At 48.7% G+C, this 20978-nt stretch overlaps 1 protein-coding gene across 1 annotated transcript in view; it reads right to left on the bottom strand.

The window, feature by feature from the left end:
- PSKH1 (protein serine kinase H1) overlaps positions 1–15677 on the bottom strand; it is a 30405-nt gene extending 14728 nt beyond the window's left edge. The window contains exons 1-2 of the mRNA XM_059824764.1: positions 15633–15677; positions 13465–14496 (exon numbers count right to left, since the gene is read on the bottom strand). Coding sequence (XP_059680747.1) covers positions 13465–14409 — 945 coding nt within the window. The 5' untranslated portion in view covers positions 14410–14496; positions 15633–15677. The remainder of the gene's footprint in view (positions 1–13464; positions 14497–15632) is intronic.
- Positions 15678–20978: the final 5301 nt, after the last annotated feature.

The following is a 20978-nucleotide window of genomic DNA, read 5'->3' as shown; positions in this document are numbered from 1 at the left end:
ATTCTGGTCAGAGGACATCTGAGACATCGTTCAACAGCAGATTGTTCCAAATATAGCAGGTCCAACCGCCTTTAAGGCAGGGTCAATTACAGGCCACAAAATGATTTGTGAGAAGGCGCGTGTTCACAGCCCTTCTTTGCAGAGCAGTTTTGATTAAATAAAACTAGCTTTTAACCTGCAGCAGGGACAGCAGCTGGAACTACGGCTCTTCAAAACCTCCAAGTCCGGTGCTCAGTCCTGGGGCTCAGGTGAGAGCTAGGAAGATGCTGTAGCTTTCTCCGGAGCGCAACACATTTACAGCACCCACCTGAAACCTCACTTTAAAAACGTTTTACAGGTGCCAGTCGGCGCTCGCTGTGCCTCTAGAGTCACACTGCTGTTCTAGTTTTGTATTTCCAAATGATCTTCCGAAGCCATACCAGCCTCAGGTCTTCGGCACACCAGGTCTAGCAAATCCAGCTGAAGCAGTTTAAGAGGTTACCCCCATCCACGCACGCCACGACTTGTTGTGATAAACTCCTGTGTGTGTCACAGCAACGACAGAACCAGACAAGTGCTTGCACCCTGCTCAAGGGCTGCACCCAGGTCGAGCCCTACTGCAGGAGCAGCTGAACTTCAAACCCAGCTTTGCCCAGAAGCACAGTCTCCTGCCCCGTGGTGATCATCTCCAACAAAGGGAGGAGAGCCGTTGTGTTTAGAACAAGCCAGGTTTGCAGAGATCACCTCTCAAAGCCCATAGAGCTGCAGTATACAGTTATTCTTCCTCCCTCCCACGGTCTTGTAGGAAACTCAACTCTTCCACCACATTCACTGGTGGAAGTAGAAGGTGGCAGCAAGGTGTTACCAATCCCCCTGCACCCTCACTGCAACGCAGCCCACTTACAAGCCTACGTGAAACACTGGGTTCAGATGAGCTGGCAAGGTCAAGCACAAACCATCCTCCCAGTGAGTGGTTTCTTACAGATCGCAGCTCTTTCCACCGCAGAATTAACATATATTCTCACTCGCTGAACCTTGGTCCTAAGCAAACGAGCACGCAGCAGCATGTCTTGCCACTCGAAATATACCTCCACTAAGGTATCGGGAAAACAACACATCTGAGCCACAGGTAGAAAGCAAAGGATTAAATTAGCCAAAGGTAAAAGAGAAAACTGTCCAGTCTAGTTTTAGGGAACTGTAAAGGAGTCAAAGACATCAATGGCAGCTGATAGCTCAAATCCTTTCTGTTAATAATGTATACTCTGCACAGAAGCAGCTTAATATTCTTTTTCTACCCTACTGATGTCCCTTTATCCCAACGTCCCTAATTCTGCAGAAATACTATTCCACCTTTAACAGGATTTTATAGGGCCCAGAGATGCAGGAATGAAAATACAATACATCAAATCACAGCATTATCAAAGTCCTTTTCCCTCGGATGTGGTTCCTGCCTTCCTGCATCCTTAGGATAATTACGTGCCATACGCTGTGCACCACTTCACCCAAAGATCTTAACCAAAACGCTTAGCTGCTGCCCTTCACCCTGCCTTGAAACCGCAGGTGCTACTGGTATGGAGAGCAGTGCTAGGGACAAGGGGCTGTGAATGAAATTACGGGGAAAAGACACATTCCTCTTGTCCATGGAGATCCACTCCCTCCTTTCTTTGTTTCTAGGGGCTTTGAGGTTTAGACAAGTTTCCTCCCTGGTCTCCTCTGCTCAACACACCAAAATAAATCAAAGTATTGCAACACAAACAAGCCACCACAGTGAAGCACGGGGTGTCTCCACCTCATTGTTTCAATAGATGCTTCCAGCCCCAGAAACTGCAAACCCAAAGTAAGGGGAAGCCCAGGAACTCACCTGCCACAAGGCACCGACTCAGAAAATTCACTGACCTGATGACATGCACAATTCTATGAAATATAAACTCTTAACGGGGTGTTGCAGACTACAGCTGTATGGAAACGAAAGATGTATGCAGAGAAAGACCACCCCTCTCCTTGCCTACCCTGCCCTAGGACTTGGAGTCATCTTCACAGTTGAGTTGCACCGTGAGCTGAAATACACAGTAAAAAGGCAAAAGGAATGATTTTGAGAAAGGTCCTTGTGACACACCAATTCCATCGGAGGAAACAACCTTCAAAAAAACCTCAAGAAGCAGCCAAAGCGAAGGGGAATTGATTTTTAAACGCATACATTGGTTTCAAAGCCCCTTTTACTGGAAAAGGTGTTTCTTTACCTGTAAATAAAGCGTTTTCCAATACAGCTAAAGTTTTGCAATACAATACACTAAAGTTTTGCAGGAGCGCCGTCACTGATACATGCAGGAGGTCGGAGGATTTTCCAGGTTTTAACTGAGCTTATCGTGTCTCAGAGAACCTAAGATGTCCGCTTCTGCAGCGGGAGAGATCTGGACAAACACTTCAGCTCTCAGATACGTATGGAGCGACACAAACCCACCTATACTCGCACCCACTAAGCAGGTGCATTAAAAGAAAAGAAAGAGCAGAAGCTAAGAGAAGTACATTTATACGGCTGGCCTCGGTGTTTTGTGCCAGGCCAGGAGAGGCACGCTTTCATCCTGTTCAAGTGCTTCAGCTCTTCAAAGCAGAGCATAGTGCCCTTTTCAAGAGAGAGCCATCTGACTGCATCTCGCCAACACTCGTCGCTCTACTTAAAAATCACCGCGTTCTTACAGCCGTATGAAATGCAAAAGCACATTCCTCTGTAAATTGATTTTTTTTTTAATTTTTCCAGGCAAAGGGCTCAGCAATTTATATAAAAAACAGTTCTTCCTTATATGGGAAAAAAACCTCTAATTTTTAGAAAAAAATCATGCATTTCTCTAACGACAGGACTATTGTAAAACACTTCTACTGTCTAATGGGATTCACATGAAAAAAACATACAGCCGCTGTAAGAAAAACAACTCTTTCGGCCCCCAAGAAGACTAAAACACAGGCCCAGAGACTTGTATGATCATGCAAATAAGTACTGCAAATATGGTTTAAAACCTTGCCTTCAACTGCCCTGTGCCTCTTTTCCTTGTTATTTCCTTTCAACAGCTTGGGACACTCAAACTTCAGGGAGAAGACTGAAAAACTGGCCACCCTTCTGCTTTGAAATCTATTCTCTCTTCTGGCAGGAAGATCAGAGGCCAAGGTGATGACCGCGTCTTGCAAAAGCCTCTCATGGGTCTAAAGATCGACTGGCATAGCCAAGGGAGGGCAACGCCATCGGTCAGTGCGACCGGCCGGGGTCCTGCTGCATCCGGACTCTCCCAGGCACGGAGCCAACGGAGAACTTCCAGAAGAAGGTGGCTTTGCAAGGAGCATCTCTTAGAGCAAAGGGCAGCGCAGGATACCATGCAAAGGTAAATCTTCAATAGATGGGAGACAGACACTAGCTCTCCTGGCCTCTTGTGGATACATGACTTTATCTCCTGTATTAAAAAAAGAATAAAGGACCAATGGGAACGTTATAGGGCAGTGGTGCTTCTGTGTTCCTGGCAATTTTTTTAATCTGCTCCGAACGTTTTCCAGAAGACATGCGCTAGTCCAAATTGCGGGAAGCCAGGCTGCCTTACTGCCCATCTTAAACAGCAGATGTACTAGGAGGAAATCCCCAGAGAGAGAATTTTCCCTCTTTCAAGGCGGTTGCTACCCTATAACCGATGTAATTAGCATATAACATATTACACAAAGCTTTATGATATATAACAAAGCCATAGTTATGAACTGCAGGAAAAAACTTGGGACAAATTTCTGGGGCAAACAAAGCACAAAATAGAAAATAAAGCTAATACATTATGAAACACTTGATTTTTTTCTAAATTGGTATTTTTTTCTAAAGTGGTTATACTTTTTGTCATCAAAACAACAAAAGATGGATTTTTATTTTTTTTTTAACTACATAGGCATATGTAATTAATTCTAAGTGACCAGAAGTGCAAACACACAGAGGCCATTCCAGGATTGGCAGCCAGACAGTCAAGAATCACACCTGCTGCAGCTTCAATGCAAAACTTACTGTTCTTTAAAAAGCCCCATCCAAAATTTGAGAATATTTATCCTGTACTGACTGAACTCTCCTGCAAAGCGATAGGGATTGTGGAGAGATGTTTTCCATGATATGTAAGTATAATTTTTTTCCTCTCCTACAGGAAATTAGTTTCTACACTAAAATACAAGTATGCAAAATAGAAAGTTGGGTTGGTTTTTTTTTTTCCTGTGGATCTCTGCCACTACACATTTCCATCTGCAACTTTTAGGGGAAGAAGGTTACCAAGAATAATTGCTGTTTCTTTTTATTGCTTGTGCCTTTTTTAGAACAGGTTTGTCATTTGATAGAAAATGTGACCACAGTCCTCATAACACAATCACTGATCAATCACTTTGGAGAGGGACAGGCAATTCAGTAACCAGTTCCCAACTGAGTCAGAAGCAGCCTGTGTTCAAGCTCTACCCCATTCTCTTTCAGAAAGTTGAATAAATGCAGGAAATTAATATTAAAAGTTCACACCGTCATCCGTCTCCTCCATTATGTGCCGCAAGGGATTTGAGGGGTTACAAGTCCTCCGCAGCCTTTTAACCAGCCTCCACAATGAGGACAATTACAAGAATACTTCGGAAACGCTCTGCAGATGTACCGACGTGCTTGGTGTAAGGACTCATCCTGTAAGCATGCATCAGCTGGTTTGAAATTGCTTTTCGTTTTATTTTTATCTTGCTCTCTGTCAGGTAGCACCTAACAGCACAGGCACTTAGTTTGTTTGCTAACGTACTGCCAGCACTCTTCATTCTTCCTGCTTCTGCTATCACCTGCAGACAGGGAAAACTGTTCGGGGAGAAAGCGTTCCGTTTCTTTACTTATGTGGACCGAGTTAGTTATCACGGGAACACCATTCACACCACTCCACTCATCTTCTACTAGGGTAGCTTGTTTTTTCATGTAATGAAGTGCATTCTTCCAGCCTGAACCTATCCATTGCAGTATTTGCAGAGTTTACTCAATAGCTACGTTTAACTCGGCGCTTTCAACTCCAAACTAAGGCAGATGATCATTAAGACGCTGAATGCTCGAGAAAAAAGAAATGCTATGCACATACAATCTGCACGTTAAGCCTCTCCTTTGGTTCTGCTCTGAAGCCATTTGAGCTGCAAATCTCTCTTTACCATTAAAATTTTTAGTATGCCCTTCTCGGTTGCTTTTGACCAAGATTTGGAGGAGTTGTTGACATGCCGGAGGGCAGGACTGCCATCCAGAAGGATCTCAGCTAGCTGGAGAAACGGGATCTAAGTACATCTGCCAGTACTGCCGGGGCAGTTACAGAGAGGATGACACCACACCAGATGTCTCGGAGATGCCCAGTGAAAAGGCAAGCGGTGACTGTCAAGCTGCGACCAGGTAAATTCTGCCTGGATGTAAAGAAAAAACACAGTTCCAATGCACCTGGGGCAGCCCCGGGACAAGGCACAGAGAGCTGGTGACATCTCCATCCTTGTGAACTTTCAAGGCTTGAGTGAACAAGGTGCTAAGCAACCTCATCTAGCTTTCAATTTAGCCCTGCTCTGAACAGGGCTTTGAAACAGAGACTTCCTGAGGTCACTTTGCCCCTAAATCTTCCTGTAATTTTAAGTTCGGTGGTACGCATTGCAACACTGTACTGCAGGAAGCCAGACCAACTGTTGGTGGATGCTGTCCGGACTGGCGCTTGCCAGTCTGTTGCAAAATAAAAAGCAGAACCAATTCGTGAATGCCATCAATTTCTTCATAAAGTTATCACAAATAATGGCACATAGATTTAGAAATAGGTGCTCTTTATTTGACTTGACGTAACTTCAAAAGGTGACATCGCTACAAAATATTATAAAATTGTTACTTACAGTATTCTTATGTTCATCTTAGTTGGTTTTCCGTATTATGACCACTTGGAGCCCATGTATATGAACAAGCCTCCAGTCTTGTTGGTTATCCTAGAAAGCTGCCATCCATGTCAGGGACAGTCTAACAGACCACAGCACTCCCTTTCAGCATTACGATCTTTGCTAACAAGCAGCCACAGACCAGGTGAACCGAGGTTGCAAAGAAGCCTAGGCAGAACACGGAGGTAACCCAAAGAGATGGAGAAGAAGAAATCTAGGTGGACGTGGCCAAGGGAACAAGCTATACAACAAATGTGCAGCAGAGATCTGCATGTGTGAGAACAGAGCAAGAACGTACTTGTCAAGTCAGGAGAAAGAGATGCTGCAAAGGTTCAAACCTAAAATGAGAGCCTCGCTGAAGGGTTTGCTGTTTAGATGGAGAGAAAAGGCCAGTTTTTAAATTAAGAATGAGCAAGCCTTAAAGATCAGACTTTGGTGAAGACCCACAAGAATCCTCGGTTTGAAGGGGACATGTTTCTAAACATGCCCCCACTCGTGTTTCTGAAACTACCGAAGGGTTTATATTCCACGTGAAGTCAGTGGGGAAAGGCACCACATGCTCACAGGATCAGAAAGAACCACCTAAACATGGGGCTTTAGCAGCCATCCCCAAAACTACTGTCACCCTTGCACATCTGACACTAGAAGCAACACAGAAGACAGCATCTTGGGATGTTGTTGGGAGTGCAAAGAAAGTAAGCGAGCAGAACTCTAAACAGCAACACTAACTGGCAAGGGAGCTGTCAAAGAATGAAGCCATCATATTAAGGGCACCAGGGAGCAAGCCAGCCAGGCAGGACAACTAGATAGGTTCTGTGTTCATGCTTCAAATCTGAATGAGTCACCGAACAGAGAAGGGCAGAGTCACAAGCAGAATGCAATTCACGCCGCGTTTTCCTTTATAGATGTATAATGTCAAGACAGACTCATTTCTCCCAAGGAAAAAAAAAACCACAACACACTTCTGCAGGAAAAGGGGAATTTAAAACTAATTTTATCATCTCCAAAATGCACTTTTTATTACTACTTAGTCTGTATACATTGCCTGCTTTTTCACCCGCCTACAGAGGACCTCCAGCACCAGGTCGTAATTAAAGAGTTCAAGAACATTTCCATTTAATTGGAAATGTTTACCCTCCTCGCTTTTTACATGTCTAGCCTTTCCAAAGGAGTATTATACAGCAAGTAAAATTAGCCCGTGGGAGTTGATAAGCCTTGGGATTGATTTCCAATTCTCAAACTCAGTTGAAATAATGCTGCCTCCAAACCACAAGCTAAAACCACACAAGACGTGTGGTACCTGCTCCGCCAACGTCCGATGGGACCGCTGAACACCCCCAGCACACAGGCAGGTGCCCCAGACGCTGCACACACAACCTCAGAGCACTATCTGCTCTGCAGGCTGCCTGTTACTCAGCTCAGTAACCCTTGGGAGTGGATGAAGCCCCCAGCTGAGGGATGAAATGAGAGAAGCACCTCTAACCGGACTGAAGGTTACTGGATCACAGATCTAGCCAGGCCACTACGGTGTCTCCAACATCAGCTGACAGCAGATACAGAGGGAGATCCCAAGAAAACAGTCCCGATGTTGCAATTAACACCCTCCCCCATACTCTCAAGCCTCAAAAACGTGTGGCTTAAGGACCTCTTTATCCATACTTAGGACTTTTTAATATCATACTCTCCATTGATTTATCTTCCACGAATCGTCCCGTTGCTCTTTTAACTCAGGCAAACTTTTAAGGTCCACAGCAGCCTGCATCCAGGAGGTCCACAGTCCTCGTTTTCACCGTCCGAAGAACTCTGTATCATCAGCAACTGCACAGCTTCATTAGTGAACTTTGTCCTGATCGCTTTTGGGCAGAAGGGAACAGATCCTTCAAACTTCACGGGTTTTTCCTTCCCCATGGAACTGACCACGTATTTCAGCTTTGTGCTTATCTTCAGCAAATTGCTGATCCATGCAAAGGCCACTATCGCGTCAGAGCTGCGAAGTTCCTTCAAGAGCCTTTGGCGAGGAACTTTATTAAACACCACTGGAAAATCTAAGCAAGCCACACAAAACCAGATTATCTCTCCGCATGGCTGCTAAGTCCCTTGCAGAGCTCCTACAGACTTGCAATGCCCAATTTCTTCCATGTGTCAAACACATCTCTCCTCACGTCACATTTATCAATGTATCCACTAGCACCATTATTTAGAATGAGCTTTTTTGTTTTAAACTGATTAAGAGATGTTCCCACACCGGCACCCACCAATCTCACCCATGGTGAACGTACCACAGAAAGCTGATTCGGTTTTATGCACAGAAAAACAGGCCACAAGGGAAAATGATTTGCCCAGATAAGATATCAAAACCAGAACAATCCCTAGCTCAGTTTCCCAATTTATCCACAACATATATTATCCTCCGCTTCTTCCAGCAAGTTTCCCAGGTGTGTAAAGCAACATAAAAGTATCACTATGTAAGAGAAGGACAAGCTTTGAAACAGAACCAGAGCAAGCCTGTCTTAGCAGGATAATGATGGTCTGATGTTCATTTCTGCCCTTTCAAATTCAAACAAAACTGTGAATGGCATTCCAGCTTTATTCCTCAGACAACTTTTTAAGCTACAAAGAGATCCCCAGAAATCCGTTTTATCCCCAAGATTTCAATTAAAATATTGCCAAATTTTCTTTTTAGTGAGTTCTGACAAAACAAGTGGAAGAGAATGACTTTGTAGCAGGCTACATCAAACGCAGTCTCAATAGCCCACGTAACCCTTCCTCGGAGATGCTCAGAAAAAAGCATGCCCAGTTACAAAGCCAGCTTTTCTTCATTCCTCACCCTACCCATTACTCCAAGCAGCTCAGAAAGTACAGAAGGAGATACAAGAGATAATCAGAGCAGTGATGTCAGCAGTACCTGAATAAGCTATTATGGGAGACCTCTCCTATTGATGTGCTAATAGCCTCTTCAAACAGACCTCACACTCCAGGAACAGGAGAGTGCTGGTAAGAGGGTCCCAGACAGAAAGTAATTACATTAGCTGGACATGAGCTCACTTGTTTTTCAAGAAGATGGAGCCACTTCTCAGGTCAGCATGCATCTTGGCTTTTATTCCTCTCTCAATATGGTTTTGTCCTCTCTGACCAGGTTTTGAGGCCAGACCTTTCAAAAAGTGGGACTCGGCACTGATTCTCAGCAAACTCACGGCACCGCTGCTGCGTGACATGGTACGGCAACACAGGTCGGAAGACGGCTCCCTCCTTCCCTGCTGAAACCTGTCTCAGCTGCGCAGCTCAAGCTGTCAGCTCTGGGCACTTTACTTCGCAGGCTTCTTTTACCATTTCCTCTTCCATTTCACATCTTCAAAGTTCACATTACGGAGAAGAAAAGCAGTCATTCCCATGAAATCTCTGCTTCTGCATCTATCAGAGACAGACATTTCCGCAACACAGGCAAGTATTCTGCTCATTCTTGTTCCAAATAAACCAGGACTTACGGCTCCTGTCATTTCCATTAGTCTGATGAACTTAATCAACAGCCCCATTTCTGACATCTTCCCACCTCTTCCAGTGTAACAATTTTCTGTGAACACCGGAAATTTGGAAGCATTTAGAAGTCCAGAAGATGGCTTTAAGAAAGCTGGCAAGGTTCTGGGAAACAAGCCAGGCACCTCTAAATCTCTGGCTCACTTTGTTTCCACCTAGAATTTATTCGCAAAGTAGGCATCCTGTTACTGCAGCTCCTGCCAATACCTGGCTACGCCTGCAATTTAGCAGCATAGGCTTAATTACACCGGTAAATTAAAGCATCCATTTTCCCTGGCTCTGGAAGAACAGAAAGCATCTGGGCTGGATATTGGCTGACACATATTTGCTTTCCAAGCAGTAAAACATCTACGGCTTTTCAAAGGAACCACTCATGTCACACATAGTGTCCACAACAGCCTCCTGAAGTATGTCATTTGTGGTGGGATAACAAGTAAAATGCTTCAGGCTTATGCACTGGCACTTTCAAAATACATACAGTTTAACGCTTTCTCTGTAGCACATGTGCTACCTTTGTTTATACAACCTACAAGAATCCAGTGGCTCTAGTCGCAATGAAGTCACAAAATTTCTCAGAATAACTCTGTTCTGGCACAAGAACCAGAAGACATCAAATTAAATTACCCCAGGGAACGCTCAAAGCAGTTGCTCTCGATTCACTCTCCCTATTCTGCCTATGGCTGCACTGAGTTTGGTCAGAGGCCCCGCTCAAACATTTATTTTTTTGGAAGAAGGGCCCTAGTCTGTTCATTCATTCTTCAAATGGAAGCCAGCCCATAGCTTTGATTAGTCACACTGCCCTTCTTCATATGCTTTTTAATTCTGTATTTTTTTTCAGGAGGCAACAGAACTGCACTCAACGTTCAAGTGCAGGTGGATGATGGGCATGGCACAGCAAGGACACCAACCATAGTAACACTAATTCCTAACATCAGTTGGCTTTTCATCACGAGTATCAAGATGATGTTTAGAAGTGTTTAACCTCAGATTGTTTCTTCTGATGGGCAAGCATCACCTCCAGGGCTCACCATCATTTATAGAAAATTCAAACTGCTCCTCCTCCCACTGGACCAGTTCAAGTTTGCCCACACCAAACATCAGCCAATTAATCATGCGGTCTCGCACTACTTCTTGCATCATGCCTCAGCTTTGCTTTTAACCTCAGCAGCTCGGTATCATCAACGTCATTTATCGGGTGTCAAACCTGCATCCCACCACTTGCTTCTAAGACTCCAGAATTACCACATTTCACAGGAATGGGCAGAACCTATCCTGATAGCACGCTAAGCTTGATCAAAAAATCTGCAAAAAGGTAAAAATAGCAAGTGACAAAGTCGGAGGACAGTCACAAAATTCAATGTCACTAAACACAAGCTCATGCACTGAAGGGTGGAGACATTAGAGGGAACGCACCAAATTATACATACACACCATGACATCCCCAAATCAGCTATTAACAATCAGGAAACCTCTTGGAGTCACAGTGGACCACTCTCCACATCATCAGCCAAATGCTCAGAGGTGTCAAAGAAACAAATACGGCATCAGAAATCCTATGGGAAGAAGCAGTGAACAACCAAAGAGACCTTTCTATGCCACGACACAAAGCCACGGTGCTGACGTATCATCCCATCTCAAAGATTACAAGTAGCCTAGAGAAGGGTAACAGCAAAAATCAGATCTATGGAATAGAGGAGGGACTAAACACAGATGGATCTTCAGCCTCAAAAAAAAAAAAAGAAGAGTCTAAAGAAGCATGAAGATAACTGACAGGTGGACATGGAAAAGTTACTCACTAGTCTCTCAAGTAAAGAGAGTTAAGGAGATGGACATAGAAAAATACCAGTTAAATGAGCAGAGGCAAATAAAAACTAAGAGAAGGAAATGGCTTTTCCATGTGTTTTTTAAATAAACTATGGAACTCATTATCACAGAATGTTAGAGAGGTTAACAATAAAAGCATTTTCCCAAAGGGAAAAAGCAAATTCAGAGTCAACAGCCTCACTGACCATCCGGCACCTCGAGGCACGGGGCCGACACAGAACTAGGGAAGCAAAATAAAAGGGAGAACCTTCACCAAAAAACCAAACCCCACCACGCTGCTTCTTCAAAATAAAAGAACTGGAAGGAGAGGAGAAAAATGAACAGCCAAGACGAACACCATGGAGCGGGCTAAAAAGGACCAAACCTGAGTTTGGCCAAGGAGTCTAGAAAGCTCTGAACTCTGCTGTCTAGAGGTCAACATCCAGGTTGAGCCAGACCGGTACCTGCTGATGGCTTGAATGGGAAACTACGAGGGGGTGCATGCCCTTGCAATGCCTTCTGCTATGCAACAAACATCAGTGAACTGGCCTTTTCACATGAGAAAAATCATTTTGAACATATCTCCTACCACTGGTTATAAGTAACTAGGACTTTGCCTTTCGGTGTGACCCCGCAGATGTTACATTCGGCTGGTAATTTATCTATTTCTGCATTAGGATAACCCGGCTGCACTCTTAAAACTCTGCAACTGGTTAATAAATCATATTAACGCGGCAAATTAACAAAAGAAGCAAAGGCTGCCAAAGTCAGCTGAAGCTTAGAGTTCAAGGAAGCAATTGATAGAATACTTTTGGCAAGAAACTAATCAAGTACTGCCATTTCTGAAGGAAGTAACACACTTGGTCCAGAAAGTGGCGAATTTGGGGGTTTATGACTCCTCACTTTTGTCTCCCCTCTGGATACCTGGGACTTTCTGAGGAGCGCTCACGGGAAGAATTAACAAGATTCACAAAGATGTCAAATCCGGGCTCTCCTCGGTAGCCACCTATGCAAACGCCGATATTCCGCAGTTTTGTTTAACTTGGATATTCCAACTATTAACACAAGCCGGCCTGACAGCTTTAAAGTATGAAAAACTTACACCTCTGAAAACCCTTCAGAGAGTGATTTTCTTTTTTAAACACAATCCCAAATCAGCTTAATATGCTTAAAAACTTAACATGTTACACTCTTTCAATCCATCGTGAAAATGTCAACATACCCATCACACCTAAAAATACAAGAACAATCATTATTCTAGTCTTTTTGACAGTTATTTTACTGTCATTTCAGAATCATAAACTTAGCCGCTCATTAACACTTTCCCAGTGGGCTTCATCTCATGAAGTCATGGCATTCAGGAATCTAAACACTCTCTTAGAAAAGAGAGGAAAAGGTTGTAAAAGCTTCATTTTCTTAATATTTCCAGTGAGGGATATAGGCAGAAATGCAACTTGTAAATTTGCACTTTCTGTAAGTGCGATCCTTGGTGAGGTTATGCCTACCCTTGGCAGCTGTGCTGGTAGAGGGGCCGGCTGGTAATTGAGATCTCCCACCGTGACTAAGTGTCAGCCTGGCACCCAGGCACTCTGTGGAGTGATGGGACTCTGGGAGGGTAGGGGTACCCACCTTCTGCCTAAAATCTATCCCCCAAGCTTCCTCTTTTCGTAGTTACTTAAGAAAACTATCCTTAAACCCTCAATTTTGTCACACACTAAGCTCAAGAGACAATGCAGATCCGTTTCAGAAATGCTCATGTCTCCAGATCTAAGCAGCAAGTGCCCTTTTGTCTGCCATGACCTTGTCTTTCAGCCCAGATATTTTTCAGACTACACTCGGATTTGTATCAGAAATCAGACTAAGTATATGCTACATTTCAAACACTGGCATGAGTTTCAACAGTGAAGCATCAAACAGCAGCTTACCACAGCTGAGGTCTCCCCGAGTAGAAACGCAAAAGCATCCCGGTTCTGTTCTACAGGAAGAGATCTCTTCTTTCTTTACATATGGATTTTTTAAAAGAACTCACTATGCTGCACTGGAAGCAGTTTTGAAAGCAGACAGAAAACAGGAAAGGACTTTAAAAGCCACAATCACGGATTTTTTTAACCCTGGTATTGTTACCACCCTGCACATGACAGTCAGCTTCTGGTCATCACAAAGACCCACCTACGGAGAGCTTCTTGCTTGACTTCCCCTCACCACAACTCCTGCCACACTCACCTCGCCTGAGTAACTGTATTTTCCTTTCAGGATCTGCCGATATAAGCGGGTGCGGTTGTCATCTTCAAAGGGCATAGTGCCGCTCAGGAGAATGTAGGAGATAACGCCCAGCGCCCACATGTCCACAGAGTTCGTGTACGGCTTCCTGACCAGGATCTCGGGAGCAATGTACTCTGGGGTCCCGCACGTGGTTTTCATCAGGCAGTCATCTCCCTTTTTCCGAGCGCTTGCCAGCCCAAAGTCCGTAATCATGATTTTGGAATCTGTTCCTGGATGGTAGTACAGCAGATTCTCTGGTTTTAAGTCCCGGTGCGTGATACCCAGCGTATGCAAGTACTTCACACCATCTAACACCATCTGCAGCACACGCGTAGCATCTCTCTCGGTGAAGGAACCTTTAGCAATGATTCGATCAAACAGTTCTCCTCCGGTCGCCAATTCCATCACCATGTACACGCGGTCCTGGGTCTCAAACACCTCAATAAGCTGGATGATATTGGTGTGCCGAACCCGCCGTAGCACACTAAGCTCTGACTCACACACTTCCCTCCCCTCCCGGTATTTGGTCTCTATCATCTTGATTGCATAGGGCTGCTTGGTAGCCTTGTGTTCCACCCGTACAACGCGGCTGAAACTCCCTCTCCCGATCAGAGCTTTAATGTCATACTTGGCTGTCACTCTGGGGTCAAATTTGGCGCGGTATTTAGCCACTTTGTTCTTGCGGGGTTCGGGCTGATCCATGTGGGCAGGCAGGTGGTTCCCAGGATATGGGTGAGCGTGACGTTGAGGTGAGGGAGAGCCAGCTTTGATGACAGTCCCACAGTCATCTTTGATGAAATGCTTGTATATGTCACTGTGGCCCGTGTAAGGTTCGACTTTTTTAACCAGGTCTAGCTGCACATCTTTGGGGGGCTCGGGAAGCACTTTGCTTGTCCCACAGCCCATCACTGACTGGTGCTAATTCCCTATCAAGGCATTTTCCCAGGGCAGCATCAGCAGCAACCACGTCCGGGGCAATTCCCACGTTTGAACCTTAGGAAAAGAATGAGAAGAAACAGATAAGTAGCGTAGCAAAGTTTCGAACAGGAAAAAAAATGCAAGTGGTTCACATCTCAGTGGAGCCATGCTGCCGCAAACTAAGAGTTCGGGATTTTCACTGTGCTTTACTACAGAGCATGCACAGTGCTTTGCTGCTTTCACAAGCTAGTGAAGATAGTGCCCCTAAAAACACAGTCACGGTCAGAACTGATGTCTGTGGAAATCACACGGCATCTGTTTATTAAACATAGTTTGTTTACTGCTCCCAGCTGAGCGCTGAATCGCAGAGTCACAGAATGGTTAGGGTTGGAAGAGACCTCTGGAGGTCTTCTTGTCCAGCCCCAATTGCTTAATAAAAATCAAATTAAGGAAAGAGTCGAGAGTTTTCCGTAAATTTGTTTAATCTGCTCAACTTCGTAAGACAGTAGCCACTCCGAATCTTATACTGTTGAAACTTCTCACTAGAAACTCCACTATGTCAGCAACTTGTTCATTTAACAGATCTTCCTAAGATTTTCTTTATGTTGAAGCTGTAGCGGTGTCTTAAACCTCTCACTACTTTGCTCCTGGGGATCGGTGAAACTGCACAGGAGGCAGGGAATACGGAGACAGAGGCACGCTGATTTTAAGATGCATTTTACCAATTAACTCACTGCATCCCCTGCAAAAAGGCAGCCCTTATTTAACCTGAGCAGCTTTTAGCTAGCAAATCCCTCAGCCTCCAAACGCTAAGAAATCAAGGTGGGCTTTGACATCCTTTAACATCCTAACTCAGCTTTGCTTTCTTTTGCACGTTCAGGTACCAAGCGGCACTTCTGGTTTTCCCTATGGAGCTGGGTGTAGGAAGTGGAATTTCTACCAGCTGTTCCAGACTAGAGCAAAGAGAGCTCTTGCTCACCACACTGTATTCCAGCAGAACCAAACGAGCTGCACTTCAGCAAGTCTTTAGGTGCTGATTAAAACCGTACAACTGACTAGGAGATGGAGAAACTGCCTGCATGCGCCCTGGCAGTTAGCCAAGCAGTTTTAAATTTCTACTCTTTGCCTCAGAGCCCATCAATATGGTGCCTGAGCCTTCAGAGAAGGGTACAGAAAAGCCGTTAGCCTTGAAAGGTAATCGTACGCCTTACCATCACCGTATCTTCGCTCATTCACCACCTCTCCAAGCAACTATTCAGCACAAAGAGCAGAAAGGGCACCCCGGTTGGTCTTCCATCAGGAGAATTACGTGGAGAAACAAGAAATGTTTTAGAGGGACACCCGGAAGAAGTTTAGACTCTACATCCAATCTGGAAAGAAAATAGGGCTTTAGTTAAGATTCAATTTTAAAATCAGACATCATCAAAGTAAATTCTCACGGAGGAGCTCATGGCAGTACCGCAAAGTTAAGCACACCAGCCATGCACAAACATGACTATACCAGGGTGCAAGCAGTAGAAATAAAAAACAACCTTACAGAAAGTTTAACTGACTTTCACCGAGGGCTATCCTGTAACTGGGTGTTCATTCAGATTAAAGTACTGTGACAAAAAACAAATAAAATACTATAGCTAGTCTTGAATAATGCCCCCCGCGGAGAGCTTTTCCCAGTGTTATTGTACCTTAAAACACATTAACAGAGAAACAGAATGAGAGCATCCGCAAACAGAGTAATTCCACACGTAGAGAACACTTGTGTAACATATCCCACCCGTAAACAATACCAAGGAGAAGGACCAAACACTGAACTTGAAAACGTTGTACGTAAATCCACTAACAACTTTATCTGAGATCAGGCATCAGCTACCAGTACGTCAGTGGCTCTTCCTCATACGCATAAGGGTCTCAGTGAAGCCTACAGAACCCGAGCTGCATCCCACAGCCAGCAACAAAATGCTTAACCCCATGTCAGTGTTGGTGGAAATGCTCCTGTGTAATAATCACCAAGAGTTTGGGAGAAGGAGCCAAGGCATTAGAGAAACGGGGCATTACAAGCCCCCTCCGTGCAGGATATCACATATTCGGCAGATGCCAAACCGTTTGAGAGAGGACAGCACGCCTGAGCTGCGGTTGTAAGCGGTGAAAAGGAATGTGGGGTTTATGTTTCGATGTCTACCCGCTTCTCTCCTTGGACAACCGGCACGTTGCATCCCACGGCTCTGCAGGGCGACACCTCAGCTCCTGCTGATTCAGAAGCGTCCTCCACCTCTCTGAAAAAATCAGGGCCTCGATGGTTTCATACCTGAGGGTGTCCCTGTGCAGAAGGTGTGTCAGCCACCTGACTAGCCCAGCAGGCCTTCCACCACCAATTAAATATCTCACGACTTGAAGCTATTTAATGTCACTTTTCTGTGAGATGCCAGTAAGGAAATTTGAAGATACCAGCTCTTAACTGCCGAAGAAACGCTCACACACAGCAACCTTCAAATCACACCTACGCCAACACGGCATAATGGGGAAAAAAGGCCTGAAAGCACCTTACCTTTAGTTTTACTAACAGATTTTAAAATGCGTCTTATTTTCTGACATAAGCCTGGTATTACAGTCCCTTGGCTGGCAGTGTAAGCCTCTGGCGCGTTTCTGAGGGGAAACCCGGGGCTGGGGCTGCTGCAGCACTGCAGGCAGCTGTGCCGGAGCCGGTGTCAGGCCAGAATCGGTCAACCCGACCGGGATTTCCAAAACTCTTGATTGTTTCTCGTAACTTAGCCCGAACTAGACCGTTCTCCCCCCATCCTTCCCAGGGAGGGGACCCAGGGCCGGGCCGGTAGCTCGTCCCGCGACAGGCTCGGCTCCAGGCCAGGGAAGCACCGCACCCGACCCGGCCCGGCGAGGGGACGCTCCGGGAGGCGGTCAGGGCTCCCTCCCCGGCCCGCCCGTGCCCGCGGCCCCGGGCAGCGGCTGGGCTGAGGCGCCGGGGCCCGCCGCGCCCGCGCCTCCCGGGCCGCACCGCTGCCGCGCTGCGGGGCCGAGCCGCCAGCGCCCCGGAGGGGAGGAGGAGGAGGAGGGAGGGGCGGCCGGAGCCGGGGCTGGTGCCCACCCAGCCCAGCCCAGCCCAGGCACAGCGGAGCGGAGCGGAGCGGGCGGCCCCGGGCGGCGCCCGATTCCGCACTCACCTCGGCCCGCTCCGGCCCGCGGCTCGGCGCCGCCTCCTGACGTCATCCCCGAGCGCCGGGGACACCCGAGGGGGCGGGGACACCGCGCCCGCCGATTGGCGGAGGCGGCGGCGGGCGGGGCTGCGGCGGGGTGGGAAGGGGGCGCTTGTTCCACCGTCCCGCGCTCTACCGCCCCCTGCCGGGGCCGCCGGGAACACCCGCCCCGGGGCCCGCCCCGCTTCCGGACCCCCCTCAGCACCCACAGGCCCTGGGATCCCCCCCAGCCCCACAGGCCCCGGCACCCCCCTCAGCTCTGTGGGTCCCGGGAGCCCCCACAGGCCCTGGGATCCCCCCCCAAGCCCACGGGCCCCGGCACCCCCCTCAGCTCTGTGGGTCCCGGGAGCCCCCTCAGCCCCATCGGCCCCAGGAGCCCCCACAGGCCCTGGGATCCCCCTCAGCCCCACAGGGCCCAAGAGCCCCCTCAGCTCTGTGGGTCCCGGGAGCCCCCACAGGCCCTGGGATCCCCCCCAGCCCCACGGGCCCCGGCACCCCCCTCAGCTCTGTGGGTCCCGGGAGCCCCCACAGGCCCTGGGATCCCCCCCAGCCCCACAGGCCCCGGCACCCCCCTCAGCTCTGTGGGTCCCGGGAGCCCCCACAGGCCCTGGGATCCCCCCCCAAGCCCACGGGCCCCGGCACCCCCCTCAGCTCTGTGGGTCCCGGGAGCCCCCTCAGCCCCATCGGCCCCAGGAGCCCCCACAGGCCCTGGGATCCCCCTCAGCCCCACGGGCCCCGGCACCCCCCTCAGCTCTGTGGGTCCCGGGAGCCCCCACAGGCCCTGGGATCCCCCCAGCCCCACAGGCCCCGGCACCCCCCTCAGTTCTATGGGTCCTGGGAGCCCCCACAGGCCCCTGGACCCCGCTCAGCCCCACAGGACCCTGGGACCCCCTCAGTCCCATGGACTCTGGGACCCCCCTCAGCCCACAGGCCCTGGGATCCCCCCCAGCCCCACGGACCCTGGCACCCCCCTCAGCTCCGTGGGTCCCGGGAGCCCCCTCAGCCCCATCGGCCCCAGGAGCCCCCACAGGCCCTGGGATCCCCCCAGCCCCACAGGCCCCGGCACCCCCCTCAGTTCTATGGGTCCTGGGAGCCCCCACAGGCCCCTGGACCCCGCTCAGCCCCACAGGACCCTGGGACCCCCTCAGTCCCATGGACTCTGGGACCCCCCTCAGCCCACAGGCCCTGGGATCCCCCCCAGCCCCACGGACCCTGGCACCCCCCTCAGCTCCGTGGGTCCCGGGAGCCCCCTCAGCCCCATCGGCCCCAGGAGCCCCCACAGGCCCTGGGATCCCCCTCAGCCCCACAGGGCCCAAGAGCCCCCTCAGCTCTGTGGGTCCCGGGAGCCCCCACAGGCCCTGGGATCCCCCCCAGCCCCACGGGCCCCGGCACCCCCCTCAGTTCTATGGGTCCTGGGAGCCCCCACAGGCCCCTGGACCCCGCTCAGCCCCACAGGACCCTGGGACCCCCTCAGTCCCATGGACTCTGGGACCCCCCTCAACCCACAGGCCCCGGGATCCCCCTCAGCCCCACAGGGCCCGAGACCCCCCCCTCAGCTCTGTGGGTCCCAGGACCCACTCAGCCCCACGGGCTGAGCGGGAGGCTCCCCGACAGGCATGGTGTTCCCGCTCCCCACACTCCCGCCTCAGAGGGTGGCCATGGTGACCCGCTGCCCGAGGAGGGACGACTCCTCGCCTCCTTTTTGGAGCCAAACCCGGCCCAAACCGATCCCCAGCAGCGCCTGGGAGTGCTGCTCCCACCGAGCCGCTCCGAGGGCTCCCCGCTGGGCTGCGGGGCTCTGGAAAAACACTCCCTTTGCAAGAAAATCGCCCGGAAGCATCAGCCCTTTTCTTTGGCAGGGAAAACCCAGTCCCTGTGGGCTAGCTCTTGTGCACAACAGAATAAGGAGGCACATTCCTTTCTCCTTTCTTTTCCCCAGCTACTAAGTGCCACAAAACCCGCAAAGCTCACTTGGTAACTGCTGGTGGACTTTCTTCCTCATACCCTTTCCCCGTCCTTAAACCAAACACTCCCAAGTTTCAGCCCTAGATGACCTGAAAGCAGTGGGACGAGGGATGACACCTTCTTGAAGAGATGCTGACGGCACTTCTTTCTCCGGGGAAGATACAAACGCGACACTGTTGGGCTTGTTTTCCAGCCTGGCTGTCACGTCATTCCCGAAGCAGTTCGGGTGGAGAGGGGCTATTTTCACACTCCTACCATGCTTTTAAAAATAGCTGGTTTTATTTTAACACTCCAGGGCTCTTCAGCTGTTTAAAATGCTTAGTAAGTCATGTCGTAATAAAAGTTATACCTGCTGATGCATGCTATTGTCATCAGCTTCTTTCCCATGTAATTCCAGATAAGGTACGGAAATGTGTGACAGGTCTGAGAGGGACCTGCTCGGACTGTATTCGACAGATGCGGTGAGTTCTGTGGTTTCCTTCAAAGGAAATTAGCCTGTTCTTGTTTTCCCACACGGCAGTGGTGCTGCTGGCACATTTTCAGCCCTCTAATCCCCCCATTTTCTTTCTGGAGGTGTTTCCACAGCCACATGTCCCCCACACTGTCCCTGGGAGGTGCCTTAGCCTGTGCCCGATGTGTAAAACCTCACATGTGTCCCTGTTAAAGTTGATCTCGTTATTTTAGGCTGTTTCTCAAGGCCGTCCCAGCTTGGTGCCACCAGCAAATTAAAAAGCGTGTGCATCTCCTCGTCAGCCTGGCTGCTACGGATGAGTGTACAGCAGTGGTCTGCTTCACCTTGGCCACAGCTGCTCGGACAGGGATAACTGCTCTGCAGTGATGGGTTTCCCTCAGGGTTTTGCATCTTCCGTTAGTCGCTTCCTCACAGCTTTGTTTCCTGGCCGGCTCATGAGAACATCAAATGAGGCAGTTGCAGGTCCATCACCACTGCTAATTGTCAGCACAATGATGTTGAAGAGCCGACACGTATCGAACTCTTGGGCCAGAACCACGGACTTCTGAGAACTTCAATCAGAGCGGCTCTTTCTTGTATTATTTATGCTGTAGTAGTGCTCCAAGACCTGCCAGAGCCAAGAGAACGTCACACCAGACATCCGTTCGAAGCCAACATATCCGCCAAGCAAACCACCCAGGGAGGAGGCCAGGAAGGACCCATAGCTTGCTGCAGAAGGTCTGGGGGAAGCGGGAAACTTGTGAGGGAGCTTGAGAGCGGGCAAGGACCTCGAGAACCCTCCTCACATCTACGTGATCCGCTGTCTGCCGATTTGGGCACCCGTTTTGAGTTTGAGGGCAGTGTCAGTCGACCCCCGAAACCTGTTGCTCAATCTGGAGTCATTTCTCCAACTACAGCAAGAAGTTTTATGACCA

Source organism: Gavia stellata, chromosome 15 (assembly GCF_030936135.1).
Source record: "Gavia stellata isolate bGavSte3 chromosome 15, bGavSte3.hap2, whole genome shotgun sequence".
NCBI classification, from domain to species: domain Eukaryota; kingdom Metazoa; phylum Chordata; class Aves; order Gaviiformes; family Gaviidae; genus Gavia; species Gavia stellata.
This window is presented reverse-complemented; position numbering and strand designations above follow the sequence as displayed.